The following is a 26,316-nucleotide window of genomic DNA, read 5'->3' as shown; positions in this document are numbered from 1 at the left end:
TTCAGCTTGCCTAAAACGCAATTATCTTAGATGACCTAGGTTGACCTTGACCCTGACCTTGACCTCTGTACATCGTTGAACAACATGTTTCATGATAGGTGGGAGGTAGGATTGGCATAAAAGGCCGAAATCAAGGTGTTAAAAGCTCACAAGGCCCATAGCCAACGCAAGATGTTGAGAATTGGCCATTTGGGTCATGACATGACCTGAAAAACAAGGTCATATCTCCGAAACCAAAAACCACAGAAACTTGAAATTTGTAGTGGACATCAAAAAAGGATAGAGGAGCAGCTATACGAAAAATCAGCCTTCTAGCTCTAAAAATGTTGAGTGCAGAGCAGAAAGACTACCTGGGGGGGTGGCAACAACCCCCCCCCCCCCCCCATGTGCGGGCGAGGGTTAATGCATTCATTCTGAGTAGTGAGTTACCAGAACTTCAACCCAAGTTCGAGCCACAGACTTCATTGTCACCCTGAACCTTGCTCTCCACAGGATTCCTAATAACGTCATCAGGAGCGAACAGTCACTCAGGCGAGTTATCGACTGCGCTGGTGACGCGCCGTCGATAACAATTCTCTATTCAAACACTACAACAATAGGGACAACATAACAGCAGTAGCATAACAATAAGCGGGATGTGAGCTCTCTCGGAACAGCCCCGCTCGTAGCTGAGACAATGAGCCATTAGCTGTCCAACAACTACCGACCGTTTACCGCGCGGCCTCACTCAGCAGGGTTGTGCTCGACTCAAAAAAGTTGCCGAGTATGCCGACTCGACTCATCATTCAACTTAAGAAAGCCCTGACTCAACTCTGACTCAAACAAGGAGCTGATTTTTTCCCTTGACTCGACTCATGACTCAAGCGGCTCAATGAAAGTATGAGTTGACTCAACTTGACTCAACTTTTTTGTTCAGTCAAGTGTGTTGACTCAAAATTGACTCAGATAAAAAAGTTGTTGAGTGGGGGGGGGGGGGGGAATCCGGCAGCAGGGCCAGGCCTAAGTTGTTAGAAAAGCTTATATATTGTTTCTAAAAAGATTAGTCAGCTGACTCATGTTCCTAAATGTTTTTGACTCAACGCAATGTCAAAAGTTATTTTACTGACTCAACTCTGACTCAACTCAACACCTTAATATTTTTGTCCGACTCAACTCTGACTCAACTCAACAGCTCAACATTTTATCCGACTCGACTCAAACCTGACTCATTTGAGTCAGATTTGAGTCAAATTTCTGACTCGACTCATGAGTCAAGCACAACAATGCCTCACTGGTCCGGGATGATACACACAGTTATCCTCGTGGCCGTTTGCTCCCTTCGTCCGCCGAGCTTTCACACGTCTACGTATGCCGTAACGGCATCAGCCCATGCCAAGCTCTGTCTGCTCCCATACAGCTCCATTGTGTCCGGTGGAGTTGTATCACGCATCACAGCTGTAAAATTGGCCTCCCAAGCACAGGTATAGCTTAACCAACAGCACCGCTTCTGACTGCCCACACAGGCAGGTGCCCCACTCAGCACTCAGCAGTGCGACTGCCAGTCTGGCCCGATCGGTGCAGTCACAAACACGGTCAGCTGCACAACATGTCTCCTGTTTGATCGGAGCGTGTACATACACTGCAGCTGCCACAGCGCTGCTCCCCGCCCGACCGGAGCAGCTTCCGCGGTCAGCAGCACGGCACGTCGCCAGTCTGGTCAGAGCGACTGTGTAACACCAAATGGCGCAGCTACCAGCTCTCTTCCGGCCAGAGCAGCTGCCCACTGAGCAGCTGTCACAGCTGCCGGCTACCACTGAGCAGCTGCCGGGACGCCGCCGCAGCCAGCAGCAGCAGCAGTCGGGACGCCGCCGCAGCCAGCAGCAGCAGCAGTCGGGGCGCCGCCGCCGCGCCGGCCGACTTGACGGCCCGAGTGGGGGCTGTGGGCTTGGGCTGCCGCACGGCGTTGGAGTAGTTGGTGGGCACCGGCTCGTTACAGTACGAGCTGTGGCAGCACGAGACGCACGTCTGCCGGAGACGGCGCTGGTTACAACACGAGACGCACGTCCATGCTGGGGATAAGACGAGTCACCAAGGGGGACCAGACGCTCAGCTGAACGCAAGCAAAACAGCACACAGTGGCACACAGTGGCGTACAAAGGCGCGAGAGGCCCGCCTGCCCTTTGGTGGTCGCCCTCCTACCCTCTGGTGGTCCTCCCGGACCCCGCCCTCCTACCTTTTGGTGGTCCTGCTGCAGGCAGCCGACGCGGTCGTCGCGGCACTGGTCCTCGGTGGCGCAGTGTTTGTTGACCACCACGCTGCCGCCGCGGGTGTCCATGATGTGCAGGGTGCGGCAGAAGGTGGTCCCTGAGGACGGCGGGATGGACACTGCTCAGTGCTCAGAAATGTGCAGAGTGCGGCAGAAGGTGGTCCCTGCGGACGGCGGGACGGACACCGCTCAGTGCTCAGCCACCTGCGGTAGGTCGGAACTGCTATCGGCGCTTATTGATTGTGTAAAGCCTTCTATACTAACGACGACGCATTGAGAAACTTTCCCTCCGCTTTCCATCCCCGGTATTGATCCCAGGCAAGACCAGCTCACAAATTTACAAGCGCGGCCACTGCACATTGCTCAGCTTGCCACTGCGTGCTGTTTCATCCAATGAACGGCTCACTCAGGACAACACTGCAGGCACAATCCTGATACAGTGTCCTTTCTACGACAGGGCGGAATGACTATACCAGATGTGCCGCGTCCCGCTGCGCTCTGTTACGGGAGTGGCGACCGCCAGTGATGAGTGAAGATCAGAGATCAGCACGAGTTGTGACCGGGGACGGGGAGCGCTGGGGCGTTACCGGCCACCACTCTCCCTGTATGAGCACCCTCTGCAGAGAGATCTATACCACAATCCACACGATGGGTCTCTACCCTCCGCCGAAGACGTGCGCAGTATAGCCTTCAAACTAATATCTAGCCCTACTCTTCCGTTCAAAAGAGGCACAAAAGGTCATATTTCAACAAAGCAATGAACCTACCGCCTACCGAGCAGCCGGTCAGATTTCAGGTTCGACCAGACCAGACCTAGTTAACCCGCGCCCCGTAGGGCTATCGGCGGACCCTACCACCCGTAGGGGGGGGGGGGGCGTTTCGCCCCCCCCCTAAGATCTCGGAAATTTACCGGTCGATTTTCAAAATTCAAACGGCGTTCGATAGCCCCACCGGGGAACTACCTTGTGACCAAACTTCATTGACCTAGGTCAAACCGATGACGTCACAGGTCAGGTCAAAGGTCGGATTTTCACCGTTCACAGGCATTTCAAGAAATGTGTTGTGAAATCGAGCAAATTGGTAAGTTATTGAAAACCGTCGATGGTACATTGTTCGTCAAACACATACTTCGCTATCTGAGGTCAATGATACCAGGTCAGGTCACAGAGGTCAGGTCACTGGGGGTCACCTGGGGGTCACAATATGAAAGTGTCGTGTGATACATGTTTTATGGTCCATTTTACATGACAAATGCGATTATGTGGGTCAGGCAGCCTTTGGGGCCAGCTTAGGTCACGTTTTGGTGAAGGTCAGGTCAAGGTCCCGTAGCTCAGTTGGTAGGGCGTTGGACTCCGCGTGGTGAGAGCACGCGTTCCCGGTTACAACAGTCCGGGCTCGAAGCGCGACGGGCGCTTGACATTTATGGGCCTCCTGACAGGTATGGTTGCGGTTGGTGGCAGGCCGTAGCCAGGTGAAGTCAGTGAGGGGACCGGCCGTGCGCGGCTTTGTGCGCACGTGAAACTTTGGACTCTAAATTCTGCCATAGAACTGGAATTGCGCGATCGGAGGGTAGAGGGCAGGGTCACCGCAACAAGCTTCGCTTAGCGGTGGCTCTGTCCTTGTGAATCCTTCCCATCAAAAGATTCGGACTAAATTTATAAAAAAAAAAAAAAAAAAAAAAGGTCAGGTCAAATTAGGTCAAATTTCAAAGTTGATATTTTGCATAAAATGGCTATCGATTCGATGCAGCTCGTCACGGGGAGTCTAATGGTGGTCTTTGTTTTGCTCTACGTGGTCTAGAATTGCCAAAATTGAGTTTGAAAATTTGACGTTATCATTTTTGAACAGTGTTTTCGCTATAACTTGGCCAAAAAACAAGATATTGATCGGAAATTTGGTATGTAGGTAGAAGACGGTAGGTACTATCGCATATATTCCGGTTTTTTCGAAACTCAAAAAACTTTTTGGATGTTTCGGCAAATATATCCAAAAAATGCTTTTTTGATTTTTGGGGGTCAAAACTCTAAAATGTCAAAAATCCGAGATAGCAGTTTTATAGCCCTGTCAATTCTACACCTTTTATGTTTTTTGATCATTTTTCTGTATCTTCAAAGCTGTAGGCCTGACAGCTCTTCTCGCGAAGGTCTTTTTTCGGTCGAAAATGGCAGAAGATCCAACATATCATAGCCTTTGGAAAATTTTTGGTCACAATGTGTAAAATTGATGCCCGGAGGGTTCCTGAAAGTTTGGTGGCGATATCTCTAGCCGTTTAGGAGATATCGACGGAAAAGGACAGGGGGGGCCGTTTCGCCCCCCCCCCCCCTACGGGGCGCGGGTTAATGCTCGAATCCCGATTATTGAGAATCACTAGGGCGTAATGGTAAGCAGTGAGCAGGTGCATTATTCATATGTATTTCAACTTTTCCAACCCCGCTAATGTTCACATCCAACCGCTCGTGGAAACTAAATCCGTTCATTGCATACGATATATCCACGGTATAAATCATATGCCCGAAACCCACAACAAAAAAAAAAAAAACAGTTTTTTGTCATCGTATTGATACGGAATAATTATCGGGAAGCAGGGCAAATGGAAAAGTGGGTGAATATCAGCGTATGATGGACGGTTACCAAACACTTGAGACTTCTAGTGAGATAGCTTCTACTTTTGTCCAAAGTAGGACGATTTAGGAGGTTGAAGATTTAATATTTAATCACTTTTCTTATCGCTTCCCTCCTCTCCCCTCCTCTTCTCTCCTCCCCTCCCCTCCTCTTCCCTCCCCCCTCCCTCTCTTCTCCCTTCCTCTCCTCTCCTCTCCTCTCCTCTCCTCTCCTCTCCTCTCCTATTCGTCATGCGGTACGTGTATATTTGCGGTGGCAGCGGTAAGTGCCCACTGCTCATGTCAGCGACTCTTGGCACACAGTGGAACGGAGTAGGTACTTACATAGCATACCACTATATGCTTCTGCCGACGATATGACGGGTCAGGAAGAGCAGTTCCCATTGCCGAATAATTGTAAGAGGTAATTACCCGAAACAATGCCAGCATGCACCGATCGGATGGAAAGAATAAATATTATATCAGTGAACAGGGACCGCTGTGGGGTTGAATCCATCTCCACACTACTGCACTGCACTGACCTGCCGGGCACGGATGGCCGATGCAGGGGCGTAGCCAGGATTTCCTCCAGGAGGGGGCCAAGCTTACAGGGGCCCAAGGTAAACCCCCTCAAAATCCAAAAAGTCATCGGATTTCATCCACTATTTTTTGGAGGGGGCCCAAATAAATTAAAAAAAATATTTAAAAAATGAAAAAAATGTTAGAACTGAGAGAACCGAAGGGCCCCTGCGAACACAATGGAAAGGGGCCCCGAGGGGCCAGTGGCAAAACTTAAGGCCCGAAGGGCCCTTTTATAACCAATGAAGAGGGCCCAGAGGGGCCCTAGCGGCAAGGTCTCAGGCTTGAAGGGCTCCTGCGAACTCAATGGAGGGCCCCGAGGGGCCCAGTGGCAGGGTCTCAGGCCCAAATGGCCCTTTTACAACCAATGGAAAGGGCCCAGAGGGGCCCCAGTGACAAGGTCTTAACTTCGCTTGACGGGGCCCCTGATAACTTGACGAGGGCACTCTAAGAAACAGAAAAACCCTCTGAATGCACGACAGGGCCCCCTGAGCGCATGGAGGGGCCCCTGATCGCTTCACGGGGCCCTCTAAGCCACAGAAAGGCTCTCTGAGTACACGACAGGGCCCTCTAAGTGCATGAAGAGGCCCCTGAGCGCGCGTGACGGGTCCTCTGATCTACAGGAAAACTCTCTGAGCATATTAAGGACCCCTGACAGGGCCAGGCGCGTAGCCAGGATTTTCCTCAGGGGGGCCAATCAGACCGAAAGGGGCCCATGTGAGCGAAGGGGTCAACATTTTCTTAATTTCATGACGTAGTTATTTGCTTAACTACCTTAAAATTACGAAGGGCCCCTGCGAACCCAATGGAGAGGGCCCGAGGGGCCCAGTGGCAAAGCCTCAGGCCCGAAGGGCCCTTTTATAACCAATGAAGAGAGCCCAGAGGGCCCTAGCGGCAAGGTCTCAGGCCCGAAAGGCCCCGCGAACCCAGTGGAGTGCCCCGAGGGGCCCTTACGCTACTTTTATTGTGCCCCTTACCGTACTTATGACACCGCGATGGGGGCTCTTTTGGGCTCCAGGGGGGCCATGGCCCCTATGCCCCCCCTTGGCTAAGCCCCTGGGTCGATGGCGCACTGCACTGACCTGCCGGGCACGGATGGCCTATGGCGCACTGCACTGACCTGCCGGGCACGGATGGTCGATGGCGCACTGCACTGACCTGCCGGGCACGGGTGGTCGATGGCGCACTGCACTGACCTGCCGGGCACGGATGGTCGATGGCGCATTGCACTGACCTGCCGGGCACGGATGGTCGATGGCGCACTGCACTGACCTGCCGGGCACGGGTGGTCGATGGCGAACCGGTTGCAGATGTAGTTGTTTTCGACGTTTTCGCAGAAGTAGCACGTCAAGTGATTCACTGCAACAAAAGGGAAGGCCATAACGAAAACGACTTAATGATCATTAGTATTTGTGCTACAACGGGCGCTTTCATATAAGTAGTGTTGTAAAAAAAAAATGATTCTGAATATGTTGGACGTTCCATAGATAACATCAGTTATGCCGTCTATGGACGCTCGTATCTTTATCACGGATATAGGTACTCTGATGGACTATGGTGATGCTCGTAGGCATCCACTCTAGATCGCCGCGATCCAGTGGGAAGCGGAAGGCCCGTGACACGGTGTGTCGATTCCTGTATGGTGGTTCTGCAGCGCGGGAGAGCGATAGCCACGGCCGGCCGGGCGGGGCGGAAATCGGCCGCGCAGTGCAGATAGGCGCCGCCGACGGGCCTTAATGGGCTGGTAACGAGCCGGGCCGGCCGGCCGGACCGCTCTCCGCCCGCCGGCCGGGCGGGGGAGTGGCCGGCGGAATACACAGGGCACACACAAAGCGCACACACTGCAAACACACAGACACAGACTGCAAACACACATACACCAACTGCAAGCACTCAGACACAGACTGCACACACAAACAAACACAGACTACAAACACACAGACACCGACTGCAAACACACAGACGGAGCACACAGAGCACTCGAACGTAGCCAACGCAGACGGACCAGATACAGCTACATTAGCACAGTCACTGCAGTATGTACACAAACGTATAGTTACCGGTCATACCTCAACCGCATGTCTCCAGCAGATAAAATACATCGAAAACCTAAATTCTGCCAATTATTTTCTTTCGATTTCTTTTCTGATGAGCACCCGTGGTTGAACTATCAATGGTAAATACGTGGGGCTGCTGTAGGTACCCGGGATCGTCACTGACCTGGCGCCGGCGGGCTCCACCCAGCGCCGGTCTCCGTGGGTGCGGCGGTCGGAGAGGAGCTGGTCAGGTCCGACAGCACCAGGAGCGTCAGCAGTGACAGGAGCGGCAGCAAAGGCGGCAGCCACGGCCGCCAGCGGAGCATCGCGCATCGTCGTCAGCGACAGCCGACGCCGCCGGCCCGTCGCACCGATAACGCAACCGTTCGTACCGACAGCGCGGTTGGTAGGTCAGAGGTACTCTGGCACTGGCACTGGTCGTGTCCTCTCACTGACGTAGTCTAGCACTGTCGCCTATCGCACCACGATGCTGCTTGTTTGTCGTACCTTACGGCACTGTCGACTGTCGTACCTCGACGTTGTTTCCTCGTCGTAACCCCGGTACTGTCGTCGGTCGTGTTTCGGTGCTGCCGCCGGAACTCGTTCCTCAGCGCTGCGTCAACCCAGCCATTCCAGGCACCGCCGTCGGTCGTTTTGTTCCTCTACACTGCAGCCGCTGTCGGCACAGAAGAAGCCCGTTATTCGCCGTATCCGGGGTGGGAAGCATGGACAGGCCGAATCGTGTCATTGACGTTAAGCTGTTAGGATATAAATACGAGCACTGGCTAATGGGTTATTGGTTGCTATGAGTTAATTAAAGGGCCAATCTGTATCCCACCTTCAAAAAATTAATGAATTGGCATAAAAGTGGTGTCTCATGGTTCAGATTGAGCAAAAATGAATATCTACCAAATTTCATTGAAAAATATAAACTGGTTTTTGAGATATTAGACAATTACTTTTGTTTATTTTTCGGAGCATTCGCTGTACCTTCGACGTCCCAAAAATAATTTGGTATCTCGAAAGTGCGGCAGATGCTGCGCTCAAACAGCATATACCACCACTGCTTCACAAAGATGTTAGTATAAGCTTTTAAAATCGTTAGATCTGCGCTGACGTCACAAATTCAAAGGGACATTCAAATGCATTAGCCCCTCTGAAACCAAAGTGCTGCAACTTTGAAATCATATGTCTCCTAAATAATGCCTTTCTCGATGTTGTGAGCGCCAAACCGGGAAGTGCGAGCCAGGAACCCCAATTTGGCTATCTCAACTCAAAAGTAATGCTACGGTGGCATGGTCACTTTAAGACACAAATATTAGCGGTAGGGGAGAGCGGGGAGAGTTGTATCATGTCCAAGTTGTATCAGGGCGAATTGTGCCAAACTTATCCAATAGATGGCGATCGTGACACGACCAGCCGACGAGGTTTTCCGGTCGCCATCTTTCCCTGTTCTGTCGCGTGGCTGGGTGGACGCGTCTCGAGGTGAGAGCCGATTTTATGTTTTTTAATGTCATTCTAAAAAAATAAGTTGCAAGAAAATGTGTGTTTTGGGCATTTAGATGTGCACGAATTTGAAAGATCTCCGTAGCGGTGGTGAGGGTAGGTTCTAAGGCTGCGTGAGTGAAAATGGATTTCTCCAGCTGTCCGCTGTTTTTGAGCACGAGAATGTTTTCCCAAGATGGCGGCGAGGTACATGTTGTATCAGAGCCGGGTGGGGTATGTTGTAACATGTATGTATGTATGTATGTATGGGTGTGTATGGGTATGTTGCTTTTGATCGCGAAAGCTAAGCCCTGGCTCGCGTTTGTAGGTAGCTAGTCAATACTCGATCCATTTCGGCACAATGTGTTGGCTTCTTTGCTCTTAGCGGGTCACTTTTGCGTCTAGTCTGTTGATGTTTCGTTCGTTTCGATGTTTCGTTCGGATTGACCTAAGTTTGGTCTAATAAAAGTGAAGCCTTTGAGCATGTACATTGTATTAACCCCATTTAATGTTGTTGTTATGTTCAAAACCAGTAGCAAGCACACTCCCTGAAACGTGAACTAGTGATACAAATTACCCCACCATGTGATAAACTCACCCAAGCCATGGGGCAAGTTGTATAAAAAACATTGTTCTATTCGGCAGACCGTAGAAGAAAAACTGGAAGAGGTAGCGGAAAAGTTACTTTGCACAAAAAAGCAGAAGAATCAAGGAAGGAGATAGTATGGAAATAATGAGTTTATCACGGATAGTTACGAGGTTATGGGTCTCGGAGTAAAAACTGATACAACCCACCCCATTCTCCCCTATATTCTTCCTAACGATAGATGTGCTCGATGATCAGCCAAATTATGTAGCGGAACAATTGAATCGATAGATTTAGCTTGATCGGATATCGGAATTCTAATATGAATTTTAGCTATACCTACAGTTAACAATAGAATCTGCTGTGGTTCTTGCGATAACCATAAACCAGCCTGAGTCCCGTTTGGTCACCAAATGTCGGATCACCTCAGTGTGTCACGCTCCGTGCACTGGGTGACCTGAGAGACCGCACTTCTGGCAGAGTCCTGTATGACGGCGCTGCCGCACGCCGTTGATGTTTACGCTGACGCTGAGTTCGGTCCCCGTTCTTAGCCTTGTTGTTGACACCCGGTGCCGCCCATTTGAATAAGGCCTCGTTTACAGTCGGCCGAGGCGGCTGCGCGCTTCCGCTGCGGTCCGGCTCCGTCTCGGGGCCTCAGATCGGCCACCTCGGGCCCCGACGGACGGCAAAAACAGACACCGATGACTCGGCATAGAGGTGGCGAAGCTGGTAAGGATACAGAACGTAATGAAAAATGATATGAAGATGCAAAGGTTGCAATAACTTATTTATCGAACAGATCCTTCGAAAAAAAACGTCACAATACTGATGTCGGGCTATTTACTGACAATCGTAGCGCCGGTCTGCAATATAGTGACGTCACCACTGACCCGACCCAGGTCAGGGCCGGCGTGAACCGTGGAGGCTGCAGAAGAGAGCACTGCGGGATATGGGGAGAGTGTATCTATAAGACCCGACCGATAGTAACATCTGCCAGTTACAGTCGATTTGTACTTACTGTGTTCATCTAGGCAAGAACGGTATACACGTATGTCGTCTCGAGATGAGTTGTGACTTATCTAACTGAAAGCTGGAGAGCAAGGATGACATTGAAAAAGCTACAGTAAGGACAACATGACGAACACCAAACAAAATAGGTGCTATTTTTCTGTCCAATACATCCACAGATATTCATCTTATTGAAGGTCATAAGGTACGTTTCGAGAGGCACGCAGTTTTCTTCATTAGCCGTTTTTATCAGCTGCGTCTCCGGCCCAACTCGGCAGGCGATGACCGGTTTACGCCCTCTCTGAGTGGCACCGACCGTCTGTGTCACAAAGGCCCGCCCATCGATCCGCGCCCATTTGCGGGCTTTATCGGCCCTAAAGTTCCGCCCGAGTTCACTGGGCCCTGGTCCTGTCCGGGCGGAGAATAAAGACCAGCTGCAGCGGCAGACCATGGACCGGACGGACCTTACGGCTGGAGTCCGTGCCGGACGGACCAAACGGCTGGAGACCTTGCCGGACAGACCTAACGGCTGGGGACCCTGCCGGGCGGACCAAACGGCTGGAGACCGTGCCGGGCGGACCGAACGACCGGGGACCGTGCCGGGGGGACCGAACGGCTGGAGACCGTGCCGGGCGGACCGAACGACCGGAGACCCTGCCGGGCGGACCTGCACTGGCCGCAGACCAGACCGGCGGGCGGCCAGAAAAGGATCTCAGATGGCTCATCAATTGATCGATCCCGCCACGCCGGCGGAAATTATTACTGCATCCGCGCTATTGATCAAATATTCATCTACTAGAAATTCACCTTACACACAGCGACGGCAATTCTGCCAGTAACAAAAATGTAAAATAGATTTACTTGAAAACTTCGGCAAAATTCACATAATCTGAAGGGCCGAATATGTCAGCTACCCGAATAGCCTGAACACTGTCACAAATTACATTTGGTATAAAATTTATTTCGAATTAAAGGAAATAGTTCGCTTTTAACCCTCGCCCGCACATGGGGGGGGGGGGGGGTGGTTGCCACCACCCCCCCAGGTAGTCTTTCTGCTCTGCACTCAACATTTTTAGAGCTAGAAGGCTGATTTTTCGTATAGCTGCTCCTCTGTCCTTTCTTGATGTCCACTGAAAATTTCAAGTTTCTGTGGTTTTTGGTTTCGGAGATATGACCTTGTTTTTCAGGTCATGTCATGACCCAAATGGCCAATTCTCAACATCTTGCGTTGGCTATAGGCCTTGTGAGCTTTTGACACCTTGATTTCGGCCTTTTTTGCCAGTATTACCTCCCACCTATCATGGAACATGTTGTTCGACGATGTACAGAGGTGAAGGTCAGGGTCAAGGTCAACCTAGGTCATCTAAGATAATTGCGTTTTAGGCAAGCGGAATTTACTTTTTGTTAAGTTTTTTTGACTGCATTTTTGGTAAAAGCTTCTCAGATCATGATTTCATGTAATATGGACACATAAACAATCGGTGCACACATCAGTATACACACAGACACACACAGACATACAAACACATATAATTGACCTTGACCTAACTTGACCTGAAATGACCTCAGCAGCAAAAACCTGGTCGGGTAGTGTGACAAAGAGGTTCTAGCTGGCTTGGCACCAGAAAACGGCATCGTCATCGGTATATGATAAGCAGCGCACTTGATATCCAACGGTGACCCAAAACAGCAACATTTTTTAGTTTGACCTGACCTGGAAGGTCAATGACTGACCTGAGAAGGTAAAACTGGGTATCATTGGATTAGTCTCTTCCCAAATAATCTTTTCGGTCTTTACCGCTAAGCTCTATCTTCAACAGGAACGAAATGGCGCGGGGGGGGGGGGTGGCAACCACCCCCCCCCCCCATGTGCGTTCTAGGATGGGAAAATGGCATGTGCGGGCGAGGGTTAACATGGGATGTTGAACTGGAACAGCAGTTCCGTAGCTTGAGCTAAGACAAGCACAAATCAGGAGCTTTTACGGCCCAACGATTACCCTAGGCAAAGATATTCCATTTCTCGTCCCGAAAAAGGTGCACCTTGCTGAGAAATGTGTGCCTTACAGGGGTCATTTCCCTCTTTTAAAACTGATGAGTTATTCCTTCCTATCAAAATATAGAAAATACTTTTTTATAAGGTTCTATTTTCTTTGCTGATCATTTTGAGCATGAAAAACATAAATCCATTGCAAGAAAACTATTTTCGTGAAAGTTAACTATTCCCTTTAAACTGATTTATACACGTATTTTACTCATACACGATGTGGTCAACCCACGCCAGTAGTAAATGTACCAATGACCGACCCAAGAGACCGGTCAATGGTCAGTGATCATGCCGGAGTTGAGCAAACTGCTCGATTCAGTTAGGTATTATTGGCACCAAAACAGCGGCACGTAACCCGCCCACACAGCAGCGGCGGCAGCAGCGCGGGCGGCGCTGATCAATTGGCCATACGTGGCTGAGCGTCGACCCTCCAGTGGCTGAGCGCTGATTGAGCACTGAACAGTGAGTACTGAGCGGTGAGCACTGAGTCAAGCGGGGAGCAGTGAGCAGTTAGCAGTGGGCACGGCGCAGTGAGCACTGAGCAGTGAGCACTGAGCACTGAGCTCTGAGCACAGAGCAGTGAGCACAGAGCAGTGAGCAGTGAGCAGCAGGCGCGTAACCACCACTGGGGACACTGGGGACCGGTCCCCAGTATCTTTTGGGTGACTGGGGACCGTCCCCAGTAAAACCGACGACTTCCTCAATTTGCTTAAATATCGAATTATTGTCTCTAAATCGACGTGAAGAGTAATATGTAGTCAACGACTCAACGGAAAACCAAACTATGGATGTTTTGTTTAGCCAGCGCCCGGATGGGCCTCTCAGCCAACTTCGCCATGGTGGTGGTGGTGGTGGGGGGGGGGGGGGGGGGTGCCACACCATTTATCTCGGAAAGTAAGCAAGCTAGAAAGACGCGGTAAAAAGCAACAGATAGCTCGCTACAGTATCTTTCAGAATTACCTATGCCATTTTAGATCAGGTCATCGCTGAGGTCACTGGAGGTCACCAAATATAGAATTTTCACGAACTTTTGTTCCAAATTTTGGCAACTTTTCACAAATCGGCTCATAAGTCAGAAACCAATAGAGCTGCAGTGCTGCGGGAAAGCGCATTTGATAGCTTTTTTTTCAAAGGCCTTTCTGAGTAATGTTCTCAGATTTGACCTAAGGTCAACGGTTTAGCTTCCAGGCTGGCGTTTTTGCGGAAAAGGTTTTTGTATCATAACTTTGGGACTCCAAGCTTGTACATATGACGCTGATTTTACCGGCATCGCGTTTGTCTCGTCGAGACGCATCGAATGAAATATAAGTTGACCTGAAAAGTTCAACTTGAAAATTTGACTCCTGGTCCAGGTCACGGAAAAGGTCATGTTGCATGTCATTTGATTGGTTTGTTGAGCTAAACACGTTCATGGTGTTTTCAGCGCTCTAGCACGTTTCTATCTAAAGTTGTGGCAACAAAAAAACTGTTGGAGATGTTTCATGACCTGAGATGAGCTCAGGGGCATAGAAGGGATCACAGGTGCAATTTTCCGGTGTGTCATGTTTACCTGTGTCACGACTCACGGTGTTTGAATGTGTTTTCGGCCAAAAGAACTTAGAAGAGCATTTCAATTTTCTCCCAATGACTTATAATTGAGAGGCCGTAAAAAGTTGACCTGACATTAGGTCACCGATGTGAAAACTTTGAGATAAACGAATTGTTCATACTGATTTCCTCATGCAAAAGGTCTGTGTCACGACTCACGGTGTTTGAATGTGTTTTCGGCCAAAAGAAGAGCATTTCAATTTTTTCCCAATGACTTATAATTGAGAGGCCGTAAAATTGGCCTTGACATTAGGTCACCGATGTGAAAACTTTGAGATATTCGAATTGTTCATACTGATTTCCTCATGCAAAAGGTTCAGTTTCAAACTTCTGGGATTTAAACTGTAGGAATGACAGAGTCACAAAGTTTTTGAGAGGCATGGTCACTTTACTGACCTGGTGACCTGACCCTAGGTGACTTGGGGTCAAAATTTTCAAACACGATGCAAAATTGAAGTATCATAAGCCATACCAAGTTTCGCAGCGGTGTGCGCCGCGGTTTTCCTTATCACGCGCAACAAATAACTGACAGGTGTGGTCAAAAACGCCTCCCCCTCTCCCCCCCCCCACACACACACTCGGGCGAAGGCTGATCCGGAAAAAAATCTTCGTGGCCCTCCATGTGGTCCCCAGTAACTTCAGACTCGTAGTTACGCGCCTGGTGAGCAGTGTTGACAAACAGAGGGCGACTGCGGCGCACCGGGGCGGGTCGGGGAGGGGGAGGCGGGGAGGGGCCGATCGATGTCGGCCTGGCCATGCCCTCGGGCTAATTAGCCTTCGACGGCACGCGTGCTCAGCGAGCAGCGTTAACAAGAAGAACGCACCGGGGCGGCCAGACATTGACAGGCGCCGAAAGGAAAATGAGTGAAAAGAAAGAGAAAGCATTACGGCAACGGAAATTTGATACCTATAGTATATATTAAACCGCGAGTAGGTAGCACAAATCTTTTAAACGTCGAGCCGATAGGCGAGACGTTTAAAATATTTTTCTACCTACGAGCGGTTTAATAATTTCATCCCGTACCGCCGATATCTTTGGGCGCTTTAACGTAAAACATACATTTTATATAAAAATACGACATATTTCAGACTAGACAAAATGTCTACTAGACGTTTAATAGTATGTTAATCGTATAGACGTTGAACAACTCAGTTAAACAACATCTGATAATTTTCTCTTTTTGCACGTGAAGCAACTGTAAACACTGTCTACGGTGTGGGATGAGAGAGAATAACTGAGTGAGCGAGTGTATTTCCTTGTGCGAGATGAAATGAGAGAGAGAGAGAGAGAGAGAGAGAGAGAGAGAGAGAGAGAGAGAGAGAGAGAGAGAGAGAGAGAGAGAGAGAGAGAGAGAGAGAGAGAGAGAGAGAGAGAGAGAGAGAGAGAGAGAGAGAGAGAGAGAGAGAGAGAGAGAGAGAGAGAGAGATTTTCAGGTGAACGAAACAACGAAACAAGTAGGCAATTATGAGATTGACAATGATGAGGAAAATGATACCTAATGATAGGTAATAGCCGTTTTCACGACGGCCATCTGGTACACATTTAGTGCACATCTGGTGCAGACAGGTGCAGATTTGGTCAAATCAGGTTCATTGTTTCTCTTAGTAGCTATCAGCTAGGGTTGCACTATTTGCTTAAATTCCTGCTTTGTTATATTATCAGAGAGTATCATCGATTAAAACACTGAAATAAATTCATAAAATAAAGATATTTGCTGTAAAAGAAATGAAGTGCAGATTTGGTCAAATCAGGTTCAATCAGGTGCACTCGCCGGATAGCCCTGAAAACGGCTATTAGGTATTATAGCGAAATTGTCAACATTCACATTGATAAAGCAAAATATCAGCACAATCTTCGTATTATCAAAAAATAAACCGTAACATGGTAAAAGCCGCGCCGCTATTCGAAACGTTTTATCTTATCTGCGAGCGCATTCATTAGTTTTCTCTATATGGTACCTACACCTACAATTTTCTCAGCGGTAGGGGTGTTGAATAGCAGTTTATTACACTAACTACACGGCAAGCAATGCTTTCACCTATGCCTGATGTGACTAAATGATAAGATGTTTTGGGTGCGGGATGAAAAGCTGTGAAGCCACTAGCGACATTGTCCAGAGGGCAGTGGCGTAGCCAGAGATCAGCGAAAGGGGGGCCATGGTGCTCGAGGGGGCGACTTTTTCCCTTGAGAGGGGCGCCATTGTCAGCTAGTGACAGGGGTGTCAGTCTAAAATGTAACGTTATGTTCATGCATGATTTACTATGTGTTGCAAAATACATAAGAACCAGCTTTCGCTGATTTTCATAAAATCTAATGCAATTTGCAGCCTAGTGTTTTTTTATCAAAAAACCTTGATCTAGATGAATTTTTAGCATGATATAGGAAACGAGCTCAGGCTACGGACATTTTTTTTTCTCAAAATACGCATCCATGCGAATTCGAAACGGTAAAATAACTATACGTTGATCGATAGGCAGAATCTTTATTCTTTGCAAAAAAAGAAAATATACGGGCTCACTCACTGATCCGAAGTGACCTGTGGGCTGCAGCCTGTAGTCGACTGGGGTTGCCGTGTTTAGAATCTCAGAGTGCACGTATGTAGGATACACGCTGCGACTTATTGCCTAAATTGGAATCAAGGAAAGACTTGAACATTTAAGACCATGAGATCCACCATGAGATCCCAACTCATTGTCATACCAGCAGCGACTGCAGTCAGAGGCGACCGAACGCTGACATACGTTCTGTTTTTTTTTTCTCCACACATCACCTTAACAATTCGATGTCTAGTGCGTGCAGCCCCTACTTGTGGACATGCATGACTGCCTCCAGTGACTGACTGCCACTAGCCTCCAGAGGGAAACAGCTCCAAAAATAACAGTTTTTATTAAAACCGTTTTCTGCAATAAATTTTGACTCAAGACAGTGACGACATTTATTTTGCCAGCATCGTATTCCTCTCGTCAAAACGCGACGAATGAACTATACGTTGACCTTGAAAGGTCATTTGGAAAATTTGACCTCAGGTCAAGGTCATGACCTTGACGGACAGGGTCATGCTGCATATCACCCGATCCGTATCGTCGAGCTGAACACAGCTGACGTGTTTTCACCGCTTTAGCACGTCTCTATCAAAAGGTATAGCCAAAAAAAATGCTGGTGACCGTTCATGACCTGAGATGACCTCAGGGGCACACAGAAGGGTCACAGGTGCATTTTGTCGATTCAGTGTGTTATGTTTACCTATGAACCGATGTTTGAGAGGGTTTTGAACCACATTCGTCCAAAAGAAGCGCATTTCAATTTTCTCCAATTGACTTATACCTACCTAATGGAGAAGTCGCAAAATTGACCTGACCTTAGGTCATGGATATCAAAAGTCCGAGATAAACATTTTATACATATTGTTAGTCTTATCAATCTCTGAAAGTTTCAAAAGTGATCGTTCCGTCGGTGTGGCGTACGCTGGGGCGGCACCGCACTGCTAGGCGGGGGCGGCATCACAATAATGGGCGGCAATGCGCTGGGGGGCAGCACTTGCATTGAGGGGTGGCATTGTACGGTGAATGGGCGGCGTCGCATTGAGGGGCGGTATCGCAACGAGGGGTGGCACTAACGAGGCTGCCTTATAAGAAACGCTTGGCACATCCTAGCCCAGCTCGGCGCCGCCTGGCTGTTGCATCTTGAAAAGGGTCCTTGGTGTCGATGAGACAGCCCCATTGTCAAATAATTACCTACCTAGCGTCAGTGGTTTCGGGGGGGGGGGCGCTATCGATCTTGAATGGGGCGGGGCGACTGAAGTCTCCAATCAGATGGGCGTCAGTGACTACTGGAGGGCGCCAACGAACTCGGATAGGGCGAATGTGATCTTCAGAAGGGCACCGGGTGATCTAGAGGGGTGTAATGCTTAGATGGGGTCACTGCTGCCTTCAGTAGGGCGTCGGACGCTTTGAAGGGGCGCCATTAATCTCGGATGATTCGACTGTTATTTTCAGATGGGCACCAGTGGTTTCAGAGGGGCGCCATTGATTTAGGATGGGGCGACTGAAGTCCCGGTTTAGGTGGGCGCCAGTGGTTCTTGAGGGGCGCCAGCGACCTTGGATTGATGGGGCGACTGTGATATTTAGAAGTGCGTTGAGGGGCGCCATTGGGCATGGATGGGGCCGCTGTTGCCTTCAGCAGGACGCCGGACGCTCTAGAGGGGCGCCTTGAACTTGGGTGGGGGGGGGGGGAGACTGTAGTCTCAAGGGGCGTTGTCTCGGATGGGGCGATTATGATTTTCAGAGGGGCGCCGGGTACTCTAGAAGGGCGCCATTGGTTTCAGAGGGCTGCCATCGATCTTAAGATGGGGCAGCTGTGATCTCCGTTTAGATGGGCGCCAGTGACTTTTGAGGGGCGCCAGCGACCTCGGCTGAGGACGACTGTGATCTTCAGAAGCGCACCGGACGCTCTGGAGGGGCGTCATTGGGCTTGAATTTTAGTTATTAGACTTTAGTTATTAGTTATTAGACTTTAGTCTCAAGCGGGACGACTTCAGTCTCAAGGGGGGCGCTAGTGGCTCTCTTGAGGGCGCTATTGATCTCAGATAGGGCGACTGTGATCTTGAGATGAATGCTAGTGCTTTAGAGGGGCGCCAGTGGTTTCAGGGGGCGCCATCGACCTTGGATGGGGCCGAATGGGGCAGCTGTGAACTTCAGAGGGGTGCAATCAACCTTAAATGGGGCGACTGTTCCGTTCAGGTGGGTGCCAGCGGCTTTCAGGGGCGCCATCGACCCTGGGGGTTCGGAATACCTATTCTGGTTTCCGGAGGGGCGCCCTTAAACATTGGGGGGCTCAGGTTCTATTTGGGGGTGCCCTGGAGAACATTGGGGTGTCCAGGCACCCCTAAAGAGATATTGAGTTCGATCCCTGCCTGCACATCGCTTTTTAATTCATGTTCCCTCTGTAAAACGGCATCAGCCTAGTCGGCGCTAATTGGGGCGCCATCTGGGCGGCTGGGCGGAAAGGGGGGGCCATGGCCCCCATGCCCCCCCCCCCCTGTCTACGCCACTGCCAGAGGGTTACCGTAAGATTCCAGTTGGGAGCTAACACTCACCTTTGTAGGTAAGTACTTACATACGCACACACATGACAGAGGCAAGAAGTTAAGAACGAAGAATAAGCCGTCCACATAAAGAAATCATCGTTAAGCGTTGCAACATATTACTAATGGATTAAAATGCTCACGTAGCATTGAACACTGAACAGTAGCATGAACACAAAATTACATAAACTGAGACTGAGTTCCGCTATCTGTTGGACTGAGTGCCGCTATCTGCGGGACTGAACTGAGTGCCGCTTACCGCCCAAATGAGTGCCGTTCTTTGCCCGATGGAGGGCCAATGACAATCTTTCTCCGTACTGAGTGCCTCTCTTGCCTCTTTGCCCACCGGGTGCCGTCGCTCTCTGCCGATCTGAGTGCCGCTCCGAGGCCCCGTGCCGGTGTGAGTGTTCCGATGGACCACTGAGTGCCCGGCCCGTCACCAGCAGCCGGCGTATGGTTGTCGCTCGGACCCCTCCCCCAGCCCACAGCACACTCGGGCCGCAGTCGGACGGGCGGGCGCCGAGTCGGGTCACCAGCTGTGCAGTGCACGGAACGCCCCCGGCCCCGGTGGCCGCTCACCGACGACTGACGGGGCCGCGGCTCAGAGCCGCCGGTACCGACGGGACGACGCACCGCCAGCGGCGGCAGGTGCCCCCGGCCCCGGCGGCCGGGCGTAACAGTGGGGGCTCTCATCTCTCTCATCTCATATATTTTTAACACATTCATTCGAAACAAACAATCAGTGTCGCCTCGATTGGCGCAAAAGTGCCGGAGCACTTAAATCGGGGCTCTTGTGGGCTGTGGCTTAGTGGGACCGTATCAAGACTCTGAGACAAGGTTAACCCGCGCCCTGCTGGGAGGGGGTGTTTGAACACTCCCTCCCCCTGTGGTTTTTCGCGAATATCTCAAAAACGGCGGCACACCTTATCATACATCAATTTTACACATGTTGTGAAAATTTCAGACCAAGGTCGTTTAAGGTTAGGTCACTAGGTCACTTCAAGTGACGTCACCTCATACAAGTTTCAATGTCTGCCATAGCTACACCGAGTGACCGATTGCTTTGAAACTTTCAGCGATTGATAACAACAATAGTACCTATGTACAAAATGTTTCTCTCGGAATTTTGATATCGGTGACCTAAGGTCAGGTCAATTCGCAAATTCAATCGTTTTTAATGCAAATGACATGGTCTAAGGATGGCTTTTGGTTGCCTCTTTGTTTGTGGTAAGCTAAAAGACGCAAAATATGTCAGTAGGAAATCATTCTTACGACCTGTAGTGACAAGACTGGGATGCCGGGATCCCGGGATCCCGAAATAATGAAAATTTCGGGGTCCCGGGATTGGCAAAACGTTCCGGGATTGCAATCTCTACCCCGGAGACAGACTTCGTGATGGTGCCCCGGGAGACTTCGGGATGATGCCCCCTCTGCCCTCAGACCTCGGGATGGTGCCCCCAGACCTTGCGATGGTGGCGGTGCCACCGGAGACTTCGGGATTGTGCCCCCGGACCCTCGAGATGGTGCCCCCTCCGACCTTGGGATGGTGCCCCCGGAGAACTCGGGACTAGTGCCCCCGGAGAACTCGAGATGGTGCCCCCGCGGACCTCGGGATGGAAATAGCCCCACCCGAGGCGAGGGACAGAAATGGGCCTCCGGGAGACCCCGGAAACGGTACCCTATTCCGATAGACCTTCTGGATGGTGCCGGCCCTTAGGAGACCTCTGGGTTGAAGCTCCCGTCGGTGACCACCGTGATGAATTAAAAAACAAAACATCCGTGATGGCATAGGTGTAGGAACGTTTTCGAAAGTGGGGGGGCCAGGCTCCCAGAGGCACAAAACCTCACCTACCCCCAAAATCCATTTTCTCCTCGGATTTCGGCCACTTTATTTTCGCAAGCATGCTCAAATTGGTTTAAAAAAAAAACGTGACAAGACAACAATCGACCAAAATATCGCGGAAACTCCCGTCCAGAAATTAATTCTCATGGACGCGTCCCCCTGGCCTCCGCAGCCGCGTTGGCACCAGGAGCGGATCCAGGAAAACTCCAATGGGAGGGTCATGAATCGAAGTAGTGCCCCTACCTATACCCAAAATTAAAACATCAACTGATTTCGGCCACTTAATTTTGGTGGTGCCCTATTTTCATTTTTTATTTATTTGTTTTTGCCCTAGCAGGCCTGTGGTGCCCCTGGCGGACCTTTGGTGCCCCTGCTAGGCCGCAGGTGCCCCTGGCAGGTTTGTAAAGCCCCTGGAAGGACTGTGGTGCTCCTTACGAGCCTGAAGTGCCAGCGACAGGCCCATGGTGCCTCTGCGAGGCCGGTGGTGCCTCTGCGAGGCCGGTGGTGCCTCTGCGAGGCCGGTGGTGCCCCTGCGAGGCCGTGGTGCCCCTGCTAGGCCGCTGGTGCCCCTGGGCCCTGACAGGACTGTGGTGCTCCTGACAAGCATGAAGTGTCCCCGACAGGCATGATGCACGTGATGCCCCTGACAGTCCCAAGGTGCCCCTGCGAGGCCAGTGGGTGCCCCTGGCAAGCCTGTGGTGCCCCTGGCAGGTCTGTGGTGTCCCTGGCAGACCTGTGGTGCCCCTGCTAGGCTTCTGGTGCCCCTGACAGGCCTGTGGTGCTCCTGAATGGGCTGTGGTGCCCCTGAGCCCTGACAAGCCTGAGGTGCCCCTGACAGGTCCGTGGTGCCCTTGACAGGCCCAAGGTGCCCCTGCGAGGCCGGTGGTGCCCCTGCGAGGCCGGTGATGCCCCTGGAAGGCCTTTGGTGCCCCTGGAAGACCTGTGGTGCCCCTGACAGGTCTGTGGTGCCCCTGGCAGACCAGTGGGGCTCTTGCTAGGCCGATGGTGTCCTGACAGGCCGGTGGTGCCCCTGTCAGCTCTGTAGTGCCCCTGATACGTCGGTGGTGCCCCTGGTAGGCCTGTGGTGCCCCCGGGCCCCAAGGGGGCATGACCCATGTGACCCCACCTTGGATCCGCCACTGGTTGGCACCCATGCGAATTCCAGAAGCATCCAAAAACATGTTTTATTACGAGCGAGCGTGAAACGTGAGAAGTGAAAAGTCAGCAAAAGGTGTGTGTGGGGGGGGGGCAGTTAACATTGCTGGCCCCCATTCGAAAGTGGGGGACCATTGCCCCCTGCCCCCCTGTTCCTACGCCTATGCCAGTAACCGATCAACTAATGCAAGGCCGCCAACATAAATTGTTAGTTTACGCCGTTTACGCATTCTGCTGCGCCAGTATTGTCTCTCTTTGCAGCGCGCGCTGCCCCTAAGCTGCCACTTATTGCTTCTGACAAAGTTACCTTTCATTGGGTGGAGGAAAATTGCACTCAATAACGATGAAGCACAAATGGAAATCTTCATGGAAGGGCATGCCGGAGAACCGTCAAGTTTCTTCTTCGGGGTGATACCTACAAAGACATTAAAAAGTTCGGCAAAAAGTGGGGGGGGGGGCAGTTAACATTACTGCCCCCCCCCCACTATGAAAAGTGGGGGGGGGCCACCGGCCCCCCGTCCCCCCCTGTTCCTACACCTATGCGTGATGGTGCCCCCCGGGAGGCCCAAGGGGGAGGGCATGGCCCCCATGACCCCCCTCTGGATCCATCACTGCCAAGCGCAGACGTCATGTGATATGTCATCATGTCGGGTCATGCCCTTACCTTCATCCTTCAACCATGCCCTTACCCATAGGTGTAGGAACGGGGGGGACGGGGGGCCGGTGGCCCCCCCACTTTTCATAGTGGGGGGGCCAGTAATGTTAACTGGCCCCCCCACTTTTTGCCGAACATTAATGTTTTTGTAGGTACCACCCCAAAGAACAAACTTGACAGTTCTCCGGCCTGCCCTTCCATGACGATTTCCATTTGTGCTTCATCGTTATTGAGTGCAATTTTCCTCCACCCAATGAAAGGAAATTTTGCTAGAAGCAATAAGTGGCAGCTTAGGGGCAGCGCGCGCTGCAAAGAGAGACAATACTGGCGCAGCAGAATGCGTAAACGGCGTAAACTAACAACTTATGTTAGGCGGCCTTGCATTAGTTGATCGGTTACTGGCATAGGCGTAGGAACAGGGGGGCAAGGGGCCATGGTCCCCCACTTTCGAATGGGGGCCAGCAATGTTAACTGCCCCCCCCCCTCCCACACACACACACACCTTTTGCTGACTTTTCACTTCTCACGTTTCACGCTCGCTCGTAATAAAAAAGTTTTTGGATGCTTCTGGAATTCGCATGGGTGCCAACCAGTGGCGTTAATCCAAGGTAGGGTCACATGGGTCATGCCCCCTTGGGGTCCGGGGGCACTACAGGCCTACCAGGGGCACCACCGACCTATCACGGGCACCACAGACCTGACAGGGGCACCACCGGCCTGTCAGGAGCACCATCGGCCTAGCAAGAGCATCACAGGTCTGCCAAGGGCACCACAGACCTGTCAGGGGCACCACAGGTCTTCCAGGGGCACCAAAGGCCTTCCAGGGACACCACCGGCCTCGCAGGGGCACCTTGGGCCTGTCAAGGGCACCACGGACCTGTCAGGGGCACCTCAGGCTTGTCAGGGCCCAGGGGCACCACAGTCCCTTCAGGAGCACCACAGGCCTGTCAGGGGCACCAGAAGCCTAGCAGGGGCACCACAGGTCTGCCAGGGGCACCACAGACCTGCCAGGGGCACCACAGGCTTGCCAGGGGCACCCACTGGCCTCGCACGGGCACCCTGGGACTGTCAGGGGCATCACGTGCCTGTCGGGGACACTTCAGGCTTGTCAGGAGCACCACAGTCCTTTCAGGGCCCAGGGGCACCAGCGGCCTAGCAGGGGCACCACGGCCTCGCAGGGGCACTACCGGCCTCGCAGAGGCACCATGGGCCTGTCGCTGGCACTTCAGGCTCGTAAGAAGCACCACAGTCCTTCCAGGGGCACCACAAACCTGCCAGGGGCACCTGCGGCCTAGCAGGGGCACCACAGGCCCGCCAGGGGCACCACAGGCCTGCCAGCGCAAAAAAGAAAAGAAAATAGGGCACCACCAAAATTAACCCGCGACCGCCTGGGGGGGGGTCGGATCCGACCCCCCCCTCGGTTTTTCTTGAATAACTCATGAACCACTTTCGCTATCTACTTGAAACTTGGCATACCTTCTCCCCCATCAATTTGACGTCTCCTGTGCAATTTTTAAGAAAAAATTTCCAAAATTTTTTGAGATATATCGATTTTAGTGATGTTACTACATGGCGTTTTTAGTCAAAAAGTGGTAAATGTTTAAAAAATCGCCAAAAATCAGGGTTTAAAGCAAATTGCTAATTAAGGACATGAAAAGACGCAGCTCAACGAGTTCTTTAAAATGGCTATCTCGGATTTTCCATAAAATGCATTTTTCACCCCTAAAAATTCAAAAAACTATATTTTTTGGGAAACAGCTAATAAAATCCAAAATTTTGGGAATTTCAAAAAAAACGGAACATATGTTGTAGAGCTCTATAAGAACATTAGATGCCCCAAATTTCAACTTTCTATCTTGATTTTTGACCCCCAAATTGTAAAAAATAGCTCCAACATGCATAGGGCATGGTGACGTCATAAGCATTTTCGTGAATTAGAGGCACTTCTGAACATCGCATGTGAAAACAAATGGCACCACTAGATTCCTGGGACAAAGCTCGTCTAGAAAAGTGCATTTTTATGTCAAAAATAAAAAGTTGAAAAATTGACATTTTTTCTCAGCCCTCCTTTAGTTATGTATGGTATAAACGATTTTCTATGCTTTCAATGCACACTTATCACCAGCACAGTGACTTGGGGTCACATATAACCATTATCATCGGATTCGGCGTGAAAAATAAGCCATAAAACATGTGTCGCACGCCTATGTAGCAGATAGTGAAAACCGTGACCTTTCGTGACCTGACCTGACCTTGACCCGTACTTAGTATGACCCCTATACGCACATGGTACCTTCACTAGGCCTTTGAGGTCATTTTTGGTGAGTTTCGAGCAGCAGCTATCGATTCTGCTGTCCGTAAGCCTAATCATGCAAACCCCTGAATTTGACCTTTGACCTGACCTTGACCCGAAAGTTGACCTCAATCTTAAAATCTTAAGAGTGCTTTGGGAAGGTCTCGTAGAGACCTTTCGAACGCCGCCTCGCGGGGCTCGATACGACCATTGGTTCTCGAGATAACAGGGGGGGGGGGGTCGGATCCGACCCCCCCCCCCAGGCTGTCGTGGGTACGGAAATAGCCCAGGCGGTGCCGGGTTAAGTGGCCGAAATCCGTTGAGGTTTTAATTTTGGGTACCTTTAGGTAGGGGCACTACTTCGATTCATGACCCTCCCCTTGGAGTTCTCCTGGATCCGCTCCTGGTGCCAACGCGGCTGCGGAGGCCAGGGGGACGCGTCCATGAGATTTAAATCTGGACGGGAGTCTCCCTGAGATTTTGGTCGATTTTTTTTTCTTGTCACTTTTTTTAACCGATTTGAGCATGCTTGCGAAAATAAAGTGGCCGAAATCCGAGGAGAAAATGGATTTTGGGGGTAGGTGAGGTTTTGAGCCTCTGGGAGCCTGGCCCCCCCACTTTCGAAAACGTTCCTACACCTATGCCCTTACCCATAGGCGAGTTTTTATTTAGTTGATGTGTGCTACCATAGACCGTAATCGTATAACACATTTGTCTTTAAAAAAAGCGATAAAAATCTTATCGAAAGTGAGAGGACGGCGACCGCAGCGGACCCGGCGCTGTCGGCTTCGGCTTCGCTGCCCCGTGGCCGTGGGCCTCTCACTTGCACTTGTCAGAGAACGTACCCGGCGGCCGCGTCGCAACGAACGTGGCCGCTGACGTGCTGGCAGGCTTGGTAGTATATAGTAGCTGATAGGCTTTTAGTATATTCAGGTCAACGTTTAAGTTGTAGGAAATAGTTTCAATTTTTCCTACAATTCGTTTCGTTTTAAAACAAAGCAGACAAATATGAAAAATAGCTTTTGTATGTTATTGAAATACAATGATTTTGTTTTCCATTATCTAGATGGAAAATGTTTTTTAAAACTAGAATATGGTATGCCACTGATAATTTGC

General features: G+C 50.8%; 1 protein-coding gene across 1 annotated transcript; it reads right to left on the bottom strand.

The window, feature by feature from the left end:
* Window positions 1–427: 427 nt before the first annotated feature.
* Window positions 428–26,006, bottom strand: LOC122385522 (ly6/PLAUR domain-containing protein 6B-like). Its single transcript, XM_043373860.1, has 5 exons — window positions 25,964–26,006; window positions 7,645–8,136; window positions 6,697–6,783; window positions 2,213–2,343; window positions 428–2,004 (listed from the first exon to the last, which is right to left on the bottom strand). Exons 2-5 carry the CDS (start codon window positions 7,784–7,786, stop codon window positions 1,774–1,776), a joined length of 591 nt encoding a protein of 196 aa, XP_043229795.1. The 5' UTR covers window positions 7,787–8,136; window positions 25,964–26,006; the 3' UTR covers window positions 428–1,773.
* Between the last annotated feature and the right edge of the window lie 310 nt (window positions 26,007–26,316).

The sequence above is a fragment of the Amphibalanus amphitrite genome, unplaced genomic scaffold (genome assembly GCF_019059575.1).
Source record: "Amphibalanus amphitrite isolate SeventyFive unplaced genomic scaffold, NRLGWU_Aamphi_draft 000221F_arrow, whole genome shotgun sequence".
Classification (NCBI taxonomy): domain Eukaryota; kingdom Metazoa; phylum Arthropoda; class Thecostraca; order Balanomorpha; family Balanidae; genus Amphibalanus; species Amphibalanus amphitrite.
This window is presented reverse-complemented; position numbering and strand designations above follow the sequence as displayed.

Bases quoted from the DNA above. Each gene is read 5' to 3' on its own strand.
- LOC122385522 (XM_043373860.1), bottom strand. From the start codon at position 7,786: ATGCTCCGCTGGCGGCCGTGGCTGCCGCCTTTGCTGCCGCTCCTGTCA. The intron at 6,784-7,644 runs GTCAGTGACGAT...CTTTTGTTGCAG, and splicing joins GTGGAGCCCGCCGGCGCCAG to TGAATCACTTGACGTGCTAC. The intron at 2,005-2,212 runs GTAGGAGGGCGG...CGTCTCCGGCAG, and splicing joins TGCAGCAGGACCACCAAAAG to ACGTGCGTCTCGTGCTGCCA.